The sequence below is a fragment of the Camellia sinensis genome, chromosome 3 (genome assembly GCF_055761805.1).
Source record: "Camellia sinensis isolate YWXY chromosome 3, ASM5576180v1, whole genome shotgun sequence".
NCBI classification, from domain to species: Eukaryota; Viridiplantae; Streptophyta; class Magnoliopsida; order Ericales; family Theaceae; genus Camellia; species Camellia sinensis.
The window spans coordinates 28593645-28615225 of record NC_138963.1 but is presented as its reverse complement, the minus strand read 5'-3'; the positions used below and the strand labels follow the sequence as shown (position 1 = coordinate 28615225).

The 21581-nt window shown below is 32.8% G+C and overlaps 1 protein-coding gene and 1 long non-coding RNA gene across 3 annotated transcripts in view; both read left to right on the top strand.

The window, feature by feature from the left end:
- The first annotated feature begins 3294 nt into the window (after positions 1–3294).
- The window catches only part of LOC145822426 (uncharacterized), a 45306-nt gene continuing 27019 nt past the window's right edge, over positions 3295–21581 (top strand). Inside the window, exons 1-9 of one of the 2 annotated variants that reach the window (XM_082919410.1) lie at positions 3295–3634; positions 3748–4029; positions 4369–4403; positions 4487–4576; positions 4948–5047; positions 5128–5525; positions 5717–5870; positions 5954–6561; positions 6659–7886. In XM_082919410.1, coding sequence (XP_082775536.1) covers positions 3310–3634; positions 3748–4029; positions 4369–4403; positions 4487–4576; positions 4948–5047; positions 5128–5525; positions 5717–5870; positions 5954–6561; positions 6659–7498 — 2832 coding nt within the window. In that variant the 5' untranslated portion in view covers positions 3295–3309 and the 3' untranslated portion in view covers positions 7499–7886. Of the gene's footprint in view, positions 3635–3747; positions 4030–4368; positions 4404–4486; positions 4577–4947; positions 5048–5127; positions 5526–5716; positions 5871–5953; positions 6562–6658; positions 7887–21581 lie in introns of those variants that run through there. The other variant, XM_082919409.1, reaches the window with a different exon arrangement.
- On the top strand, positions 9179–10616 carry LOC145820942 (uncharacterized). The gene is made up of 3 exons (XR_014362987.1): positions 9179–9876; positions 9967–10019; positions 10126–10616. It is a non-coding gene; the product is annotated as an uncharacterized LOC145820942 (long non-coding RNA).

Genomic DNA, 21581 nt, shown 5'->3' with positions numbered 1-21581 from the left:
TTTGCTACCTTGGTATGTTGCTTGCGATCATGGATGATTCGGCCTTAAGGGGCATCACTGGGAAAGTGGTCAATCCTAAACTAAATGGCATAAGGGTAAGGGGAAGATCATCTAGTATTACATCATAGTTGTACATTCACTGCCGGCAACTCACATCGCTCTGTATGAGGCGGATTGAGTGAATATATTGCAAGAATTGAGAGGGTCAAACATGCTCTTTTAAGGAATTAGAGATGTTTTTGGACCGGTGTAATTAGATGGGTCTGGGATATATGAGACACTATTTCTATTTTTTGGGTTGATGTCCCTATGCTGGCTCATTTTGAGTTTCTAGTATAGAGTTCCCACATGCAAGTGTTTCTCAGCGGTCGCACGGTTCATTGGCTAGTATGGGATTGTTCAATATTTGGGAGATTGAGATAGAGATGTGGCAGTATCATGCCAACTCATGTGCGAGTGGGAGATGTTGGAAATTGGGCTGGGTATTGGACCCGAATTTGGGCACCCATGACCCATGGCCCATTCAAATTACCCATGTAATTTGAATTTGATTTCCCGATTATCCTATTTCTTAGGATAACCCTCTATCTATCTACATCCATCCTATCCTTAGGAGATATGGATAGATGGATATATATGGTTATATATCTGATTATATGTTTTAATATATAGAACATCAGATACGTGATGTGGTTTTTTACCCATAACATTTTTTCCCTATACTCTCTCTGTAACTCTCTCCCATCAGAGCACGATCCAGCCTTTGCACTGTGACTAGTGTCGGTGATACTCATACTGTAGTATCACTCCATTGCTGGGTGTTCATAGTTAATGGTTGTAAAGCATGTGATTTACCAACAAGGTTCTTCGTTTCGAATTCTTTTACGCAAGGTATGGTTTGAATCCTTTTACCCGTTGCGTTATCTGTATCTTACAACTTAAAAGACTTTTCTTCATTTTTACGTACATATACATCTATGATAAATTGTATGTATATATAATGTTATGTTGACTTTTTTTGTGTGATGTTGTGTATGAAGCTTTTCATAGTCATTGTTGCCTATGAAGCACGGGTACGGGTACGAATACGAATACTAGTACTAGTACGATACGGGTACTACATCAATACGGTAAACTTTTTAAAAAATAGGGTACGGGTAAGGCTTGGTACGCTTGTAAAAAAATATTCATTTTTAATTTAGAGTAATGAAAAAATTAATTAAATGATTTAATTTGTTAAGGTTCAACTTACAATTAACATTTAATGTCAAAAGTAAAGGTATAAATCAAAGTTAAATGTCAATATAGTTTAATTTTAAAATCATGCTAAGTGTAAAACAAAAAATAAAAAAGAAGTCTAGTGAAAGGAGTTTTATCTCTGCAATAGAAGAAAATATTATTTCAACTGAGGTACGGTGCGGCTTGGGTATATACTAGGTACGTCTGGATACGCCAAAAATTAAAAAGAAAAAGCTTGGGTATGTGTTGTGTACCTGGTCAGTACGTATGCAGAAGTACCATACGAGGAATATACATATTTGCTCTATCAAAGAGGGATAGACTTTCCAATTCCTCCAAACCAATATTATAGAGAAGAAGAACATTCAATTTTCTCCTTGGATTTGCTCAATAATTTTATACTATCACCGCCACCTTAGTTTAAATGACATCACTTAAAAGATTTTTCAACATTTTTGCGTACATGTACATCTACCATAAATTGTATGTATATATATAAAATTTATTTTGATTTTTTTTGTGTGATGTTGTGTATGAAGCTTTTCATAGTTATTGTCGCTATATGCTTAGCTAGATATAGTGATCTATCTGCCTATAATTTTCATTTCTTTCACTGTTATTAATTTCCTATGTCAAATGTGTTACAAAGAGATTAAATAACTTCAATTTGATGATGGTATTATTATCCCCTGAAAAAAAAAAAAAAACACAAAAATTGATGATATTCTAAACATAAAATTTAACAGGGACTTTGAATATTTTGTTAATTACTTTTTTATTTTTCATTTTGTCCATTTTTTTTAAAAATTTACTGGGTTGCTGATCTTTTGAAGTAATTTACGGCATCATTTCTGGTAACATTTCATTTATACCATAAATTTTATATTTAGAATTGTTATTGTCTTTCAATGATTTATGCACACTTTGTGCTTGCTATGACTCCCAGTAGTTTGAAAAACAGTCTTCACAAAATTACTTTTTAAATTTATCCGTATCTTACTTTTTCGGAATTTGTATCGATGTATCCATATTGTGTCATACCTCTATCATGTATCCCATTCCATGCTTTATAGATTCAACTAGTCACTTAATCTCTACCAATATTACACTTTGAATTTTTTTGCGTGCCGTGACTTCTAGTAGTTTGAAATTAAGACTATTTGGTAGACTAGAAAGTCAACACATACTTGATGTGCTTGAATACATCGTAGGGAAGCATTGCAACTCTTGATGATAGTGGAGTTATATGCGGAGCATGGGACTGGAAGTAGAGAGCTTACATACTTTATGGTGGTTATGTAACTGTGTATATAAAATAACTATGTGACTCTCAAATGATTTGATTAATTATCACCATCTGAATAAATTAATCAATTTTTATTCATCTTTTTCTAGAAATCTAAAGTCTGACTCAGCTTTGCCGAAATTAGAGTGTTTCCTAATTATAGATAAATAAAGAAAAATAGTTTATCCTAAAAGATTTATGACAATTACTTTTTAATTTATATATATTTTTATTTATGGTCGTATCCTTTAACATAATCCATATCCTACTTTTTTCAGAATTTGTATTGGTGTATCCATATTGTGTCATACCTCTATCTTGTATCTCTCTAGCCATGCTTTATAAATTGTAACTAGTCACCTAATCTCCGCCAATACAATACTTTGTACTTATGTCTTAATGTGAGATAACACAAGTATATTGGAAGAAATACTCTGTAATAATTTAATTGTAGGTTATATAGTACGTGAATGATATTTCTTTGCTCCATGTAGGCATGTTTATATTCTAATTCTAATTTTCATGTCTTATTGTTTATCATAGTGTTAAGACTAATAATCAATCCATTAGAATAGACCTGTGTTTCTAATTCTTCAGTTACTTTCGGGGATGGGAGCAAAATTTTAAGAACCTTAATATTTTACAGTAGTTCCCTTATGGTAGGTCTGAATTTCTGATATCATTTTATTTGTGAGATATTTCATAGTTCTGCATCATCTTTGACTCTCCTAATTCTTGATAACTAACACATCAATATCTAAAGGACTCTAATTTGCTTAGGTTGCATGAAAAACCACCAACTGATCTTAGTTTCTGCATCAACATTAGGAACAATTCTGCAGTTACTTGAACAGATACATTCTTCCATTTTCAATTTTAGCTTGAAACATTTTATTCTTGAATTCATTTTCACAGTAGTGTTGGAGAAAATAGATGAGCAAGAAGGTTTCAAGCTGTTTGGGACCACAGATTCTCGTGAACCTGAAAATGCAGTAGAAATACTCGAGCAAAGGGAGCAAAAGGTCTTATTTCATGAATCCACTGAGTTGGGAAGAGCAAGCAACTTGCGCAAAAGTTTAGATTGGGATACTGCTTTTTTCACCAGTGCAGGTATGCTTTTACAAGAAATCTGAAATATTTGGTGCCTTCTGCCAATGTTAACTCATTTCATATGGTTAGAGCAAGTTAAAATTCGAAGTCATTAATGCTTCATGCGTGATCAGGACTTCTAGATCCAGAAGAGTTGTTTATTATAAATAAAGGATTTGAGAAGGTTGAAGCTCACCTATTACCCGTAACTCAAGAAGATCTGTGTACGTGGAGATATGCAGACTCAGAATCTACATTAGATGGTGATGACTTCTCCTTGGACAGCAACCAAAGCACTGAGGTTGATTTGTTTGAAGATATAAGAGCATCCATTGAGAAATCCAATATAATGTCCAATATTTGCAAGTCAGTTTGCAAATCAGGAGTTGGAGAAGCCCACAAACGGGAAACCCACTGTAAGTATATTGCAAATTCAGAACAAATCTTATTGTGAATGGAAGAATAAATTTTTGCCTGTTCATTTTGTATGCGAATTGCAATGTGATTGCATTTAAGGTATCCCAAAGAGATTTAATGGGTAATCAAGCCTTCCGCTATTGTTGCAGCAGGAAATATTGAAACCTCACTTGTCCTAAATTCTTTTCTTACTCTTAGGCTTAGTAAGCATAATATCTTGTGTTTAGGAGGTTGGTACCTAGCCTTAGTGTCTTGTAAAAAAATGTTATATGGTCTCCCTTTTTATGCATCTGTTTATCACAAATCTATGCTCAATATCTATGGTTGCATCTTTTCAGCCTTGAAGAAACTTGATGACGTCTCTCGAAATAGGGTATGTGCTATTGATTGTAGTCTTTCATTGTAATTGTTCTAGCATTTATTGAGAAATTAAGTTCTCTTATATCTAAATATCAGGTGAAATCCACACCAACTTCTAGAAGCCAAAGCGTCTATATGCAAGGATCAAAAAGAGTTAAGGAGGTTGTCCATCCACAAATCGTCCAGGCATGTATAAATCGAAGAAAATGAGATTATATAGTTCCTTTTAGTATTTAGTATGCATAAGTGTATCTCAATTGCTCAAATTGAAAGGCTGCATTATTATTTATAACTTACAAGTTACAAGTTTGTCTAGGCATGTATAAATCGAAGACAATGAGATTATATAGTTCCTTTTAGTATTTAGTATGCATAAGTGTTCATCTCGATTGCTCAAATTGAAAGGCTGCATTATTATTTATTACTTACAAATCACAAGTTTGTCCAACATTTGGTAGTCTAACATGTTGGATATGTAGACACAAGATTGTGTAAGGAAATGAAATTTTAACTCTAGGATATGAATTAACTGAGTCAAATTTATTTGATCAATACAGGATGCTAAAAAGAACATGGTGTCAGTAGGACAAAGAAAAAAGATTTCCTTAGGTGCGGACCATGTCAAGATGGGAAATAAAGTTGCAACCCTTGGATCTGGTAAGAACCATCACATAATTTAAAAGTTCCTTTCTTCCAATTCTAATGGAATTTACATCAAAATGCATTGACTGTCACAGGAAAAGATTTAGTATCCAAGAAATCTGGATTGGGGAACTCATGTTGTTCCACTAGCTCTACAACATCCCTTGAATCATCTTCTTCAGTTTCTGTCACTACCAGTAATGATTCATCAGCTTCTTGTTCTCCATCTGGTAGTGCTTCGTCGTTGAAATCTTCCTCAAACTCGAGAAGAAAAGCAGATTCCAGGAAAAGTAGATTTGCAGCCTCTAGTTCAACCTCCAAGACTCCTCTCAGGTGCTTACTAGGAGACAAAATTGTGTTGGAAAATCCTGGTTTGTCCACCCCTTCATTGTCCATGTCAAACCATTCATCCAATGGTCCTGCAAAATCGACCAAAAATTTCAAACCTTCAGGTCTCCGAATGCCATCACCAAAGATTGGGTTCTTTGATGAGGTACTTTTATTTTCTTCCAATTTGTTTAGTTCTATGTTATGAGTATTATTATTTATTACTTACAAGTTACAATTTTTGTCCAGCATTTGGTAGTCTAACTTGTTGGATATGTAGACACAAGATTGTGTAAGGAAATGAAACTTAACTCTAGGATATGAATTAACTAGCTCAAATTAATTTGATCAATACAGGATGCTAAAAAGAATGGTGAAGCTAATTCATTTCCTCATAAGTCACCCAAGAAATTAAGCAGGATGAACATGGCGTCAGCAGGACAAAGAAAAAAGATTTCCTTAGGTGCGGACCATGTCAAAATGGGAAATAAAGTTGCAACCCTTGGATCTGGTAAGAACCTTCATATAATTTATTAAAAGTTCTTTTCTTCCACTTCTAATGGAATTTACGTCAAAATGCATTGACTGTTACAGGGAAAGATTTTATATTATCCAAGAAATCTGGATTGGGAAACTCATGTTCCACTAGCTCTAAAACATCCCTTGAATCATCTTCTTCAGTTTCTGTCACTACCAGTAGTGCTTCGTCGTTGAAATCTTCCTCAAACTCGAGAAGAAAAGCAGATTCCAGGAAAAGTAGTCTTGCTGCCTCTGGTTCAACCTCCAAGACTCCTCTCAGGTGCTCACTAGGAGACAAAATTGTGTTGGAAAATCCTGGTTTGTCAACCCCTTCGTTGTCCATGTCAAACCATTCTTCTTATGAATCACCTGCTAGCTCCATTGATGGATGGTCCTCAGAATCATCATCAATTGCCAACCAAAGCTCCAACTGTTTAGAGGTCAGTTTTCATACCAATACTTCCAGAGGAGCTTGTTTAGGAAATGATGCCACCCAAGCATTAAATTTTCAGAGTTTCCCACATGATGAATGTTTCGATGATCAAGAAAGTCATCAAACAAGGTTTCCAAATCTATGTCTTGAAGTAGTTAGGGGAACTGCTAATGATCTTGCAAAATCGACCAGAAATTTCAAACCTTCGGGTCTCCGAATGCCATCACCAAGGATTGGGTTCTTTGATGAGGTAGTTTTATTTTCTTTCAATTTGTTTAGTTCTATGTTATGAGTATTACCTTGTGAAGTTAGTATTTCAATCAAGTAAAGCTTATCTACTTTGGCAGGACAAAGCTATGCTGTCGACGGTAGGTAGAGCGCAGAGTGCTTTGCCTAATATCAGTGGGGTGACAAACAGAAAAAGGCCGGATGAACTTCAGACTACTAGAATTTTACTAGCGAATGGGGATACAAAGCTTGGTTCTGTGCAAAATGGAGTGATAAATCCTTCTTTGAATGCCATTCGCAGATATGCAGCACAGAATCAAGAGCTAGATAAAAATTCCCCAAAAATGTCCAGCACGTCTGCAACCTCGAGAAATTTACCAGGGAAAACTTCAAAAGGTCAGACTGATACATCTCCTCAATTGTGCAGAGAAAATTGCTCAAGATCTAGTAAAGTTATTGATGGGGGACATAATTCAAAAAAACTAGGCCTGCGTTCTAGTTTGAAGGCAGAAAGGAAAAGAACAGAAGGGATATTGAAAAATGAAATGGGTGGAGAGAGCAAGAGGCCAATGACAAAAGAACATGAAAGGGCCAGCAGGCGCCCTCTTGAGAATGACCCTCATTCACTTCATGACAACGAAAAAGAAAACATACCTAGTTTTGGAGATCATGTTAATGGTTTAAATAGATGTTTGGAGGTCATTGATCTCAACAGGGGCGTGGTGATAGAGATTGAAGGGAAGAGGGGTTGCTCTCATTCCCACCTTGGTGACAATTTTGCTGAAAATGACAGAGCCCCCATATATATATCATCCTTCTCTAAGGAGTACCTTTTTCCCCGCCAGCAGGTTTCACCAAATATGCTGTCAAAGACTGGACCACTCTCTCTTTCGACAACAGTTGAGTTCATGCCCAGCACAAGAACTCCATTGGCGGACAAAAATTCTGCTCCCATGTAGCAGCAGATTAATTCAGGTTTATAACAGAATCAGAATCAACAGTAGACAAGGCAGTGGAAAAAGTGTCAAAACACTCCATTACATGGCATTGGAGATCAGATTTTTTTTTATTTTTTATTTTATTATCTGAACCTAGGATTAACATTTCAAGGCATGGGTCTCTGTTCTATATTTCTCTCACCTGAGTTTATTAATCTTTAAGTTGGTTCTTCTGTGAACACTTCCCATATATTAGCAAATTGTCCGATCAACCTTGTCATTTAGTGTTTTTTGATTGTGCAAGAGTTTAATTGGATTGGAGTTCATAGTACTTGTATAGGAAAAATTGTTCCTGAATAAACACATACTATTTGTCAGATCAGATATAATAAATGTGTTGGATTTCTCATCTGTTTTGAGATTTGAATGCTAGCGTATGCTTAGCACATATTAACGTGGAGAAAACAAGTAAGGTAATATAGAACATCATTAAATCCATTGACATTCCAGGCACTGAAGTTAGCCACTGAAAATGCAGCAGTCACTGAAGTTAGCCACTGAAAATGCAGCAGTCACTGATCCTGTTCTGTAAGGATAAATCACTATTAATATGCTGTGAATAATCTGCAGGAAATATGAGAGGGAATTTAATTCTGAGCTTGAGAGTCTCGGGCCAATTTTGAGCAGCAGTTCTCAAGCCGAGCCATATTTAACTCATCCTGCTCAGTGGATTCTTGGTGTTGGAAGGGACCAGTAAGTTAGTTCTGACACTTTGCTCCGTCGTTTTTTGGGTGTAGACAATATTATTTAAGATGCCTTGCTTGCATTTGACTGTATGTATAGGATAGAGAGTTTTGTCCCTTGTTTGATTCTTGAGTTTTGACTGTATGTATAAACTCGTTACACTGCCAACCACCAACATATGTAAACTCATGACACTGTATTTTGGGTTTGAATTTGGGGTTAGAGATATAGTTTGTATTAAGGTGGGGTTCAAAGAGAAAATGGAGGGGTTTCATTTTGTTGGATGGGGGTTCAAAGAAGTGGGGGGGCCAAAGTAAAATGGTGGGGGGAAATAGCAGCCCTCATAATTTAAGATGTCAAATATGGAATGCCTTAAAACTCACATTAGCATTTCATCACAGAAATATGGATTTCAACATATAACTTATAAAAAAGCAAAAAGAAAAAAAAGGCTTTCAATAAATGAAAGCAAGAAGAATGTTTTCATAGCTAGGAGCAAGACTAAAGTGAGTGAAATTTAGGTAAAAATGAAGGAGCATAGATCCTATTGGCTGAAAGCTATCTTGGACATGTATATTACCAATGCTGTCCTCTACTGTGTCCTAAATATTTGTCCTCTACTGTCGGTTAGTCTGTACAAAAACTGAACATAGAAATGCAAAAGGGGGCCAAAAATGGTTCAATCAAGAGCCTGGTCATAAATAAGGAAAGATAATAGAGCATTATTTAATAAAACAAATTGCAAGAGCAATATTTTTGCTCAATTTAGAAATTGAGCAAAAATAGAAGAAAGCTGAAGGAGGACATAGGTTCAGATTGTACAAAAGGAGGTGATTGTCTTAGACTAATTGAGGACATGACTTTTAATAGGAACTAACCGGAGAAAACAGTTCAACCCGAACTTGTTAAGTTGAGTCAATTTGAGATTGAAGAATAAATTGTGTTGCTTATTGTCATGAAAAGGATAATAATATTGAGAAGATTTTTATGTGGTTTTTGTTAGGAGTGAGGCTTTGACATTGCTTTAATTGCCCTCCTCGAGAATTTTTTCCTCACCAGCTCAAAGAATTTTGTGGATGAATTCTAAGTCAGATTTAATATTTGTATTTCACTTGTTTTATTTTATGTTATTTTTTATTTTTTGGTGGCATGTTTCCCTTTATGCTCTAGTTTATACATGCATGGGTACTCTCACACTTAGGTCCATGAGAGTACTTAACTCAATATTTGGGTATTGCAAGCTAGCAGGAAGTGTTGACATTGTTGAACTGTTAGATCATTATTCTTTGAGCCAACTTGGCTGGTAATCATTGTCTTCTTGTGCCGATGCCATGTTCAAATTCCTTTCAACAGTTTTTCTGGTATATCCATCCACTTCTTCCTTGGTACTCTGTGAATCGGGGTAGGTAGAACTTATCAATGAGGAAACAGGTATACATTGCATTCGTATGGGAATGGAGTGGTCAATATTGCATATTTTGAAAGTTTTGGTGAAATTGTTGCTTGGCTTGGTTTGTGTGAGTAATGCTTAATCAAATAGTTGTGCAATAGCTTTTGTTTGTGGTGTCATTGATTCTTGATGTGTTCTACCTAATACAGGTAGAAACTGCTCAACCTCTATCAAAACTGTCTTGAATTCCCAGATCTTTACATAGGTGAGCATCTTTAGTTTTAACTGTGATTGGGAACTATAATATAACCGTTTCTTTCTCTTCTAATTGTGTTATTTTTTTTGAAACATCAAGGTTGCTATCGTGAATCCAGAACTGGTCCCCTTGTTATTAGTTTTGAAGGCAAGGTACGGGGATAATTGCACGATGATGTCAATTAGTTCAAAATATATTTAATCCTTAACAATATGTTATTTCGAATGATAAAGACCTTCTTCCCATAATTGGCTGCAGGATCAATCAAGAGTAGAAGCAGCTGCGGAAGCACATTGCAAGAAGTTTCATCCTGGGGCTTTCTATGAAATCAATTGACTTGAGGGGGGTGAAACTGCTCGTCTTTGAACCATAGCCTGCTCGGGCATTGACTGAGCTTTGTTGTAGCGGCATCAGGCGGCCTTTCTATCGGGGGATTAAGATAGTTGGTGGGTGGGTGGCATTGGAATTACAACGGGGGAAAGGTTTATTTTATTTTATTTTATTTTAAAATCATTAAGAAAATAATTAAAAATTAAAAATAGAACAATTTCGGAACTTGTAAAGACCTTGATTTAATTTTAGGAAGGGAATTGTTAAGCACTGTTGTCAGGCTAGTAACAAGCGCACAAGACAATGTATTAGTTGTTGGGCAAAGGAAAGAAATGTTGTTGCTGATCCAATTGAAACTTTCAGTGCCTTTTTCGCATTCAGTTAATCTAAAAAAACTATATATAAAAATAAAAAAAAACTCTAGTCTTGGTGATGCGAAAGATATTATAGTTTCTTGTTTTTATATATCTATCTGATTGTAAGGATGAGAATTGAGTCACAAACCTCATCTTTTAATGCGTGAAGTCGGCCAAACAACTTAAAGGACAACCAAACAAAATGAAATTGACCCATGGTCTAGGAAGTGACACCAAACAAATACGGCTTACTAAGAGCATTTCCAATTGTTCATTTCTTTTTTTATCAAATTTGAATAAAAAATAGGTTATTTTTTCAATTTGATACGGCTTCCTTCAACGGTGAGCATTAAACTTGTCGAACAAAATATATGCAGAATTGAGGGAAGGGTTATCCGGTGGGTCGACGACCGGTAAGACTAAATTTTTTTTTTTTTTTTTTAGCCTGTTTGAACTTACCTATTTGAAAGGGAACCGGTCGACCGGTTGGTCAACCGGCCAGGCATCCGGCTAGTTGACTGGTTGGTCTCTCCCAATGGTAAAGCACAGTAAAATAGTGAAATTTGGAGCCTGTTTCACTTTGATGAATTTTTTATTTCATTCTCATTTTGATACCAATTTGCTTAAATCATTGGAGCTCTAAAAAGTGACTTTTTTACCAAATTTCAAATCTGATGCAAGGTTTGATGAACCGTTGGAGATGGCCTAACAAATAAAAATAAATGTTAAACAAGCAACTTTAAAATAAAACATTTTTATACACTCTTACAAAAGAAAACCCAACAATTAGAAGGGCAATTTTGGTTAAGAGACTTACCTGCAGGTCTTAATAAGTCGATTTTATTCTCTAATAAGTCATGTGAGAATTAATGACATTTTTCATCAAATACTATTAGAAAAGTCACTAATTGTTAATTTTTAACAACAATTTAAAAATTGTCACAAAATGTCACTAATTAGTATAAGTTTTAGTGACAATTTAAAAAAATTGCCACAAATTAACTTTCAACGACAGTTTAAAAAATTCGTCATAGAAAAACATCACTAATTGTAAATTTTAGTGACAATTTATAAAAAAACGTGAAAAAAGAAGTCATTGATTGTCAAATTTTAACGACATATGCAAAAACATGTTACAAAAAATTATTTTTAATGACAGCTTTACTAAGACTTATTTTTAATAAAAATTGATAGAAATTAAGTTTAACTATTAGGACTTATTAATAGTTTGCTCTTTTGGTTATTCACGATTAATTATCCTGATGGATAGAGCTGACATTTTTTTAAAATCCTATTAAATTGGTGTAAAAAAAAAAGAAAAAAAAGAAAGAAAAAAAGTTAAAAGACCATGTGACAAGAGTTATCCAATACAATAGGACTGAATTATTATTATTGTTTTTTAAGATAGAATAGGACTGAATTATTGGAGTGACGATTTCATGTCACCATTAAAAAGTGTAGCAACAAGTTAACATTATTGTAGACCATAAATGTCAGTCCACAACATGCTTCCCTGCAATCTTCCAAATCCGTATCCCATTTGCTAATGATAAAGCAAAAATAGATTTAAAAAAAGTTTAAAAAACACAAACTAATCACAAAATTAAATACAATCTTTTGATAGGAGATATATCTCATATTTTTATGAGTTTTATATTCATGCGAGAAAGTTGTGTTTAATTCTATAATTGATTTATGTGAAAAAAAAAAAAAAAACTAAAATAGACAAGTGGTGAGCCTAATTTGGTCAATTAATTTTTTATAATTAAACCTGAGTTACTACAGAATTTATTTTTTAGATGCTAGTTGTTTTAATTTTATTTCTTAAGCTTCGATTATTTTTCATTTTTTGTATTTTTTTTTTTTTTTTTGAAGTGGTATTTTCAAAATTTACACTTTACAAAACAATATGGATGTAGGAAAGGAATCTGCTTACCTTAAGAGGAAAGATATTTACAAAGCATTCTTCTCCATCTCTTTTCATTTATTTTGGACGTGGAATTTTATAGATTTTTATAAAAAACTTAAAATCTTTCTTGAAGCCATCATTTATACTAAATTAAAAAAATTCACAAAACCAAAACCATAATACACCGTTGGTTTTAGTTCCTCAACTAACAAAAGCAAACGGTTTGTTTCAGTGTTAAATTTTTGTTCAATCTCGACTGAATTGAACTACTTACACTCCTAATTGTATCTCTAAAATTTTAGAAAGAATTATACTGTGAATTTATTGAGAAATATCACTTGATTGCGTCACATGCTGACATTCTACTTAAGGAAAATTAGTGTACGGTCCCTCTCTCACTTTTCATAATGGAAGAGATCCACAAAATTATTTTCTGATGTCTAAGGTCCCTAAACATATATCAGAGAAATTAGTCTCTCCTCTCTCTCTTCTCTGCTCCTCCACCCTCCTCTCCACCATCCTCTACGACATCTTTCTTAACACCTTCTCCTCCGACTCCTCCCTCCGCTCTACCACCGTCAGCCTGTTGAATCTGATGAGGAAGAAGAGACTTTCTTCGATTTGGAATTTACTGTGCCAGGTTCTGACGAGAAGGAAGACAAGGACGATGGTTCGGACACTAACGAAGATTCGTACAACGATTTGGCTAAAAAAAGGACGGCGTGATCGAGTCCGATTTCGTTGAATCTCCTAATGATGTGTTTTTTAAAGGAACCAAGCCTTTGTCTCTGATTTCGTTCCTGAGATCTCCGCCGAAGTTTCGTGTGTTTATGCTATTTAAGAAGCCGAAATTGGAGAAAATCGAGTCCGCCGATGCGTCGCCGGCGACTCACCAGCAGAGCAAGCGTTTTGCTGAGAAATGTAAGGTTGAGGAAGTTTCGATTTTCTCACTGCTTGCGAGAGTGAACAGTTCGAGAAGCAATTCACGGAAGCAGAGCTCTGAGAACGGTTCGTCGAAGCGTTTCGCCAAGGATGTGGTCCAGAAGTATCTGAAGCTTTTAAGGCTAAATCCTCACATGAAGAACCAAAGGAATGGCAGGTTTGCAGTGGCAGTGAAAAGCTGATTCAGATGATCCATTATCAGAAAGAAATGGTAAATCACGATCACCTAAACTGAATTTTCTCTGGGTTGAAATCAGAGAAATTCTCTAGTTTGAATTGAAATTTCTCTGGGTTGGTCCGGAGAAATTTTCTGGCTTAAAGTGAATTTTCTCTAAATTGGTCCAGAGAAATTCTATGATTTGAACTGAATTTTCTCTGGGTTGATCCAGAGAAATTCTCTGGTTTGGCGGAGAATTTAGTTTCTTCGACAGCTATGATTTCTGGGTATGCCCGAAGTGGATGAAAATCGGAAGCTGTTGAACTCTTGCGTGGTATGGCGGAGAAGAATTTGTTTTCTTGGACGGCTTTGATATCTGGGTTGGTACAGAGTGACAATGGATTGATGGGTTTAATCTCTTCATTGAAATGAGGTGAGCAGGGGTTGATATTGTAGACCCTTTTATTCTTTCAAGCATTGTTGGAGCCTCAGCTAATTTAGTAGCATTGGAGCTTGGAAAACAGATTCATTGCTTAGTTTTATCTCTTGGTTATGAATCTAGTTTATTTGTTAGTAATGCACTTGTTGATATGTATGCTAAATGTAGTGACATACTAGCAGCAAAGACCATTTTTGATACTACGTGCCGAAAAGATATAGTTTCTTGGACTTCAATTATAGTTGGGATGGCCCAGCATGGACGAGCAAACGAATCATTGTCTCTGCATGATGAGGTGATTTCAGCTGAATTTTCTTTGGTTTTTTAACTAAATTTTCTCTAGGTTGAAACCAAAGAAATTCTTTGGTTTTTTAACTGAATTTTATCTGGGTTGGTTCAGAGAAATTCTTTGGTTTTACTGAAGTTTCTCAGGGTTGATCCAGAGAAATTCTTTGGTTTTTAAACTGAATTTTCCCAATTCAAGAATTTCAGTATTATGGAGATCCAGGTAGATTTCGGCAAATCATCACAAATCTTATGGGTAATTCAATCAAGGTAAGTATGTATCAGCTTCTCAAATTTCAGTCCAACAACCTAGAGAAAATTCAGACCAACCAAACCAGAGAAATTCTTTGGACCAACCCAGAGAAAGTCTAGAGAAAATTCAGTTCAGACCAAAGAAAATTCAGTCTAAACCAAAGAATTTCTCTGGACCATGTAAACAAACCCATGGTGGTAACGCTGCAAATTCAAACAGGTGAAGAAATTATGAAAATATTGAGGAATTTTCTCTGGATCAATTTTCTCTGGATCAATTTTCTTTGGACCAAATTCCTCTGGATTAATTTTCTCTGGACCAATTTTCTCTAGATCAACTTGAGAGACCTTAGACATTATGAAAATATTAAGTGTCATTTATGCTGTAAAGTCTTAATACCAAGGACCTGAAAAAAAATTCCCCTTCTACTTACCTAATACAAATAAAATAAAAAAGAAATGGAGGACAACTTTGCATATTATTATAATTTTTAATTCCTCCATTGATTGAAATATGCATGCACCAAAGCTGTATTTGCATACCCAAAATTGCCCTCCAAAAAAAAAAATTCTTTTAATCTAGATTTTTGTCAAGAAATAATTTGTGCGGTAAAAATTAAATTGGTGAAGTATGAGTCCATATATAAAATGAATTTGAATCATAAATTGTTATTTCTAAATAAAATTTTAAATATAAATTTTGAATTTGTAATCCCTTTGAAAGAAAATTGAACAAGTAGGTCCACATTTCAAAACCCTTAAAATGACCTAAAACAAAAAAAAGAAAACAATAGTAAAACCCACTAGCCTGTTCATAGTTGTCTTATTTATCATGGAATCCAGTAATAAATTAGTTGGTGTTCATTGTAGCAATGGTCATTAATTTTTGGGAAAATTGCAAATTCAGTATAGATTTTTTTTTTATTAGTGATAAATCTTTTCAACTTCCACAATTAAAATTATAAAATTTTCCATACATTTATAAATATTTTGTGAAATCTCAACTGAATTGCAATTTTTTCCTTAATTTTTTTTTGTCTCTTTTATTTGTTTTCTTCATGTTTCTTTTGCCCCTTTGTCTTCTTGTCTTTCTTATCTTTTCAATTTGTAAACAATAGCACATATATATGAGCATCATCCTTTTCTATTTTAATTGATGTTTGATAATTTAATTTAATATTTAAAATTAAATGTATTAAATAAAAATTAATTAAATTTGTTTGATAATTATAGTTTAATATTACTTAAAAATTTAAGTAACTTTAAAAATATAAGTTAAAAGTTAAAAAAAATTTGAGTAATTAAATTTATAATTACTTATGCATAAGTATTAACGTGCACTATTATTACTTTATTACTGTTGCCATCATCATCACACTACTAAAAAAAATACGTTTTGCGACCACTATAAACCGTCGCAAATAATAAAAAACAGTCGCAAAAGACTTTTTGCGACGGCCCATGCGACGGCAAATGGGGTCGCGAATATGGGGGTGGCAAATACTTTTTGCGACGGCAAAACAATAGTCACAAATTATTTGCGACCACCTAAACTACTTATGGCGACCGCTATTTTGCCGTCGCAAAAAACAAAGAAAAACACTAACATGATCTTTGGTGACCTTCTTGTTACCGTCGCAAAAAATTAAAAATAAAAATAAAAATAAAAGTGTAGCGTTAAGCACTCTAGGAATAACAATGACAAGAATTCAGACAGTATAGCATTAAAGTTTTATTGAACATTCTATTTGAGTCTCAAAATTTGAGCCATATGTAAAAGTTATTACAACTAAAAACTTGAAAAAAACTATTTGAGTCTCAAAACTTTATCAATAAACTGGAAAAAAGCTCCTTCATTTACATGCATTTGTTCTCCATTCCATAGTAAAAAAGAAACACTTAAATCTTGATATGTCTCTCATATTCACTTATTCTTACAGTGACTAGAAAAGGCATCCAAGAGTTTTTCAATCTTGAGCCGATTGATAGAAAGGGACCACTGACATATTATCAGTAGAAGACATAAGAAACTAATTGATGCACCTTGCCACTGCCACTGCCATTGCCTCGATTGTCGTCATCACCATAGATATCAACCATCATTTTACTACTACCACCACTACTGCGGTCATTGCTGCCACTACTATCACTTCATCACCACTACTATAATCTTTCATCTCCACCACTATCCCTACCTCTATTATATTCAGCACCATCATCATTACACCACCACGCTTCTCCACCATCATCACCACAACTATTGCTCCACCTCAACCACCATCACCATTGATAACATAGTCACCACAGTTGCCCCTGTCACCTCCTCCCCTTCGACCACCACTTTACCACCTCACAACTCAACATAAAAATTGAAGGATAAAATTTTAAAAACAATAAATTTATATCAAACAATTTACTTTAGTTTAACAATATAAAAATTAGAACTTTCAAATTTTATTTTATACATATGAATTAATTTGTTTTGGTTCAATACTTCAATTTTTACCCAATAATTTTTTCTTAAAATTCAATATTCAATTTTTGATACTTGATTTTTAATTTAAAGTTTTATCAACATCACTTTAATCATCTGCATCTCCCAAACTCTCTTCTCATTATACAATATAAATAATTAATTTATTTTAATTAAGTGTTAATACATAGTAAAAATGAGAAGAGAGTTTGATTTGAGACGTGAAAAAATTGCCGAACCTTCTTCCTACGTCTTGGCTCGGGGAGTTTCCACTGCAAATTGGTATGCAAATTGTAAATATATATTTTTTCTTTTTCTTTTTGAGTCATCATTAAAGATTGCATATGCTTGCTTTAAAGACTAGAATTTCTGGTCTTCTCCAACTTCATTTAAGTAAAAAAGTGTAGAAAGAAAGTTGAAGCATTTTTAATGGAAATATTAAATTTATGTTTTAATTGACAAAAAGTGATAAAAAAAAATTTGTGTGTTAAGTGTTTGATGATTTAATGAGTGTATGGATATTTCAATAGAGAAGAAAAAATATGTGTTAAATTTAAAATCTACTTAAATGTGTGTAAATATAAAAATAAAATATATATAAAAAATGATAATGCTATATATGGTACACACAGTTCAAAAGGTGTACCATATACACCCTTCTTATACATTTTTTTGGTGCATTTTACTCATTTTTGTGGTAAATGTCACGTATTTTTCTTGATAGAATTATGATGAGTTGTGGTTAAAAAATGAAATTATGCATTTTGTGGTAATATTATGCATTTTTGACATAATATTTCACATTTTTTGGTTAGAAAATGATTTCATTAAAAATTTGTAACATTACCACAAAATGTGCAATTTCATTTTTAATCCATTAATTGTATTAATTTAATAAAAAAAAATACACAGCATATTTGCCATAACAATACATAACTTATACATCATAAAAATTAATTGAGCCCAAATTATATTGTATTTAGACAGCTAAAAAATTAATCCCCCAGCCCAGTTAACAATTAGGAGCCCAGTTAACAAATTCAAATCTTATTTTTAAATTTTTGTGCTCTTTTGGGAAGCTGGTAAAATGTCAACTTCTAACTTTTTACTAATTTTGGGTCAGATCACCTCTCACATAACTTACCCACAAAAAGAAATAATAAGCTAAAAAAGTAAAAAAGCCAACTTTTTACCAACTTCCCAAAACAACTCAACTAATCTCTTAAAGTTTTGAAACTGTTAGCAATGACAAATTACGAGAGTTTCACACCACTGGATCAAGAGATTAGAATACATAAAAAAAAAAAAAAAAAAAAAAGCCCTTTCAATAGAGGAATCAAAATTATTGATTTTTTTGGGAAAAAGATTTAATGAAAAAAAACTAATATGAAAATTGAGTATGCTAAAATATCATAAAAAATGTTTTTTTTCTTTTATATTGAAACAAACAAATACATAATTTTAAGGGTAAATTACAAACAAACCCATTGAGATTTGATTAAAATACGAATCACCTCCTGTGATTCTAGAAATTACATCTCACCTCCTGAGGTTTCTAATTTCATAACAAATCGCTCATTTTATTAATAAATCATGAAATCAATTAATAATTTTTAATGATGTTAGAAATATATTTTAATTAATAATTTAAATAATTTTATTATTGTATAGGAGAACAATTATGAATTTTATTTTTTTAGTTAATTCTGTTAAATAAAAATTATTGACAAAATAATGTTTATAATTTTTTAAATCATAAAAAATAATTTATAAATTAAATTTCTAATTTACCTTAATTTTAACAAAGTCATGTTGAGTTTATTGATAACCCTTCCAAAAGAAAACAAAATAACGCTAAGTGGGAATTCTGTCAAAAAAAAAAAAAAAAAGGTTCTGTTTACTTGTCTTCTTTTTTTTCTGATGGATTCTTTTTAATATTTTAATATTTTTTTATTTTTAATAATTACTGTTCAAAAGTGGTGTGCCGCCGCCACACGGAAACATTTTAACAACCATCTTGGCTTGATTTTTTTACAATTAAGATTTTATAAAATAAATAATATATAATATTCTTATAGTAGTTGGAATCTTAATATTTTTAAAGAGAACATTTGATACAAAAAAAATTTGTTCTGAGAAAGAAATTTTAAAAATTTTACTAATTGCACAAAGAAATTTTACCGATTTTGGGTCACATCACCTCTCACATAACTTACCCACAAAAAGAAATAATAAGCTAAAAAAGTAAAAAAGCCAACTTTTTACGAACTTCCCAAACATAAAAAAAAAAAAGCTCTGAATATTCCACTAAACATAAAAAAAAAAAAGTAGTTAAAGAACTATTATAAAGTGTATGAAATGAAATGAAATGAACCTTTTTACTTATTTTTTAGGCCTTTATTTGTTGACTTTCAATTTTTGAGATTAATGTCGCTGAGTGATCTTTTTTGTGGCTTATAAAGACTCTGACTGGTGACTTGAGGACTCAAGGTTACTTTTTAAAATTTTTAATTTTTAAATTTATTTTTAGGTCGGGCTCTAAAAAAAGAATTTTTTTTCAAGTTTAAATATGATTGAATCGTTATGTTCAGGTTCGTTGGATTCATTACGGATCTCGTATATCAAGTCGTTTCGATAATCATATCATTTTTATTTTATTGCGTTTAGTCTATTTCTAAAAATACGCATGTAGTCTATTTTTTATATATTTGTTCACAAATATTTTATTTTTTTAATGTATCTAAAATTAAGTGCATTTAAAAAATTTTATTAAAAATTGAAAAAAATTACTAAAAACAAAAAATGAAAAACTTAAAAATAATTTTCAAAGACTAAATTATTATTATTATTTTTTAAATTTGTGCAATGAGTGCTCAAAAGCTGTGGGCAATATAGAAAGAGTTTTTATCCAAATCAATACATTGAAATTGAGTAATGCAAGAGTCCTAAAAGTTTCATTAAAATCTTTACTAAATGTTTTATATTATGTGGATCTCACAATCATGTGAAACATTTGGTAGAAATTTTAATAAAAATTTTAAAATCTCTAACATTTTTGTTGAAAATTATTTTATTCGTATAACTTGGACGAGATAGATTAAAATAGTGTATTGAGCCCTATTTCAAAGTGTGATTGGCTCACTTAAAATAAAATATTTTACTGTATTATCAGAAAACAAAATTGGAGAGAGCATGAATCATTGGAGTTCTCAGGTCAGTAGTGCAAAGTTTATAAACAATTAGTAATCGATAAAATCATCACACTGTGAACTCAACAATTCAAGCTATCACGGAAAATATCAATTCCGTGTTGAAAAATCTAAAAACTTTTGAGATTGTGATTTATAATTAGAATTTAATTTGAACAATGAATAACAATTTTCAATCAAATAAAAAATGATCTAATTAGATAATAATATAAATCATCAAGTCAATACGATAGTGATTTAGATTATTCCTAAACAATCAACAAAAGCGACACAACGATATAACGTAAAAAATTTACAATTAGAGCACCTCCAATTGTGATAAAAAATCATGGACGAAAATCACAAAATAATTTACTAAGAAGACAAATGAATTACACAATAGAACCATTAATTACCAAGTGAATCCACGCCTAAATTGAACCGAACTTGTTATGCCTCTTCCAACAGTGTCTTCACCTCAAAATTGCTTCGCCAAATGTTGAATTCATAACGCCAAACTCGAATCTACGATAAAGAGCCACTTTGGAATTCACCAAAGCCTCCAAACTCAAGTTCTACAGAATCCAGTGATGAATCTCTTTTTAGAATGAATTTGAATGAAAGAAATCCCTTGATGATCTTCAATATAAAACTTGTTAATCCATTGATCACCTTCAATTCATCAAGGTAAACAATCAATAAAGACCCTTTAATATAGAACGCTTTGCCTTATCTCTTTAGAGAGAATTCTGGAAGGATTAGCCCTAAATTATGCATCTAAGGCGATTTAAAAGATCCAGAGTGGTGATGACTGCTCAAGCACATAAATGACCGCTTGAGTGGTGTGTCTGAAAGGCGATTCCAACAACATTCCACCTGTCATTTCGCTCGAGTGCAAGACTTACTGCTCAAGCAATAAAGCACACCTCTCAGTATCTCTGTCTCTCTGAAATCAAATAGAGATACAGACAGAGATACGGGGATGTTCCAAATTAGCAATCGAACGCACACTTAACTGTTCGAGCGGTCCAAGAAGTTTGACAAGATCAATAAAAGATTATGAGCATACAAACCTTTCCTCTAGCACAAACACCTTTGCTCAAACACAAATTGAGTTGGATTCACATCTAAAATTTCAAATTACCTACCTAATAAAATAAACAAGATAAAAGGGTGGATTAAATAAAAAAGGGTAAATTACACTGACACCCCCTGGGATTTATGTTTATTACAGTTCCCCCCCTCACATTTGGAAAATTACACTGACCCCCCTGCTAATTTAATTTTATATATGATGATCATTACGGTGAGGGGGGGAACTGTTATGCAGTTTTAAACCTCAGGGGGCAATCTGTAATGAAACTTTAAACCTTAGGGAGGGGG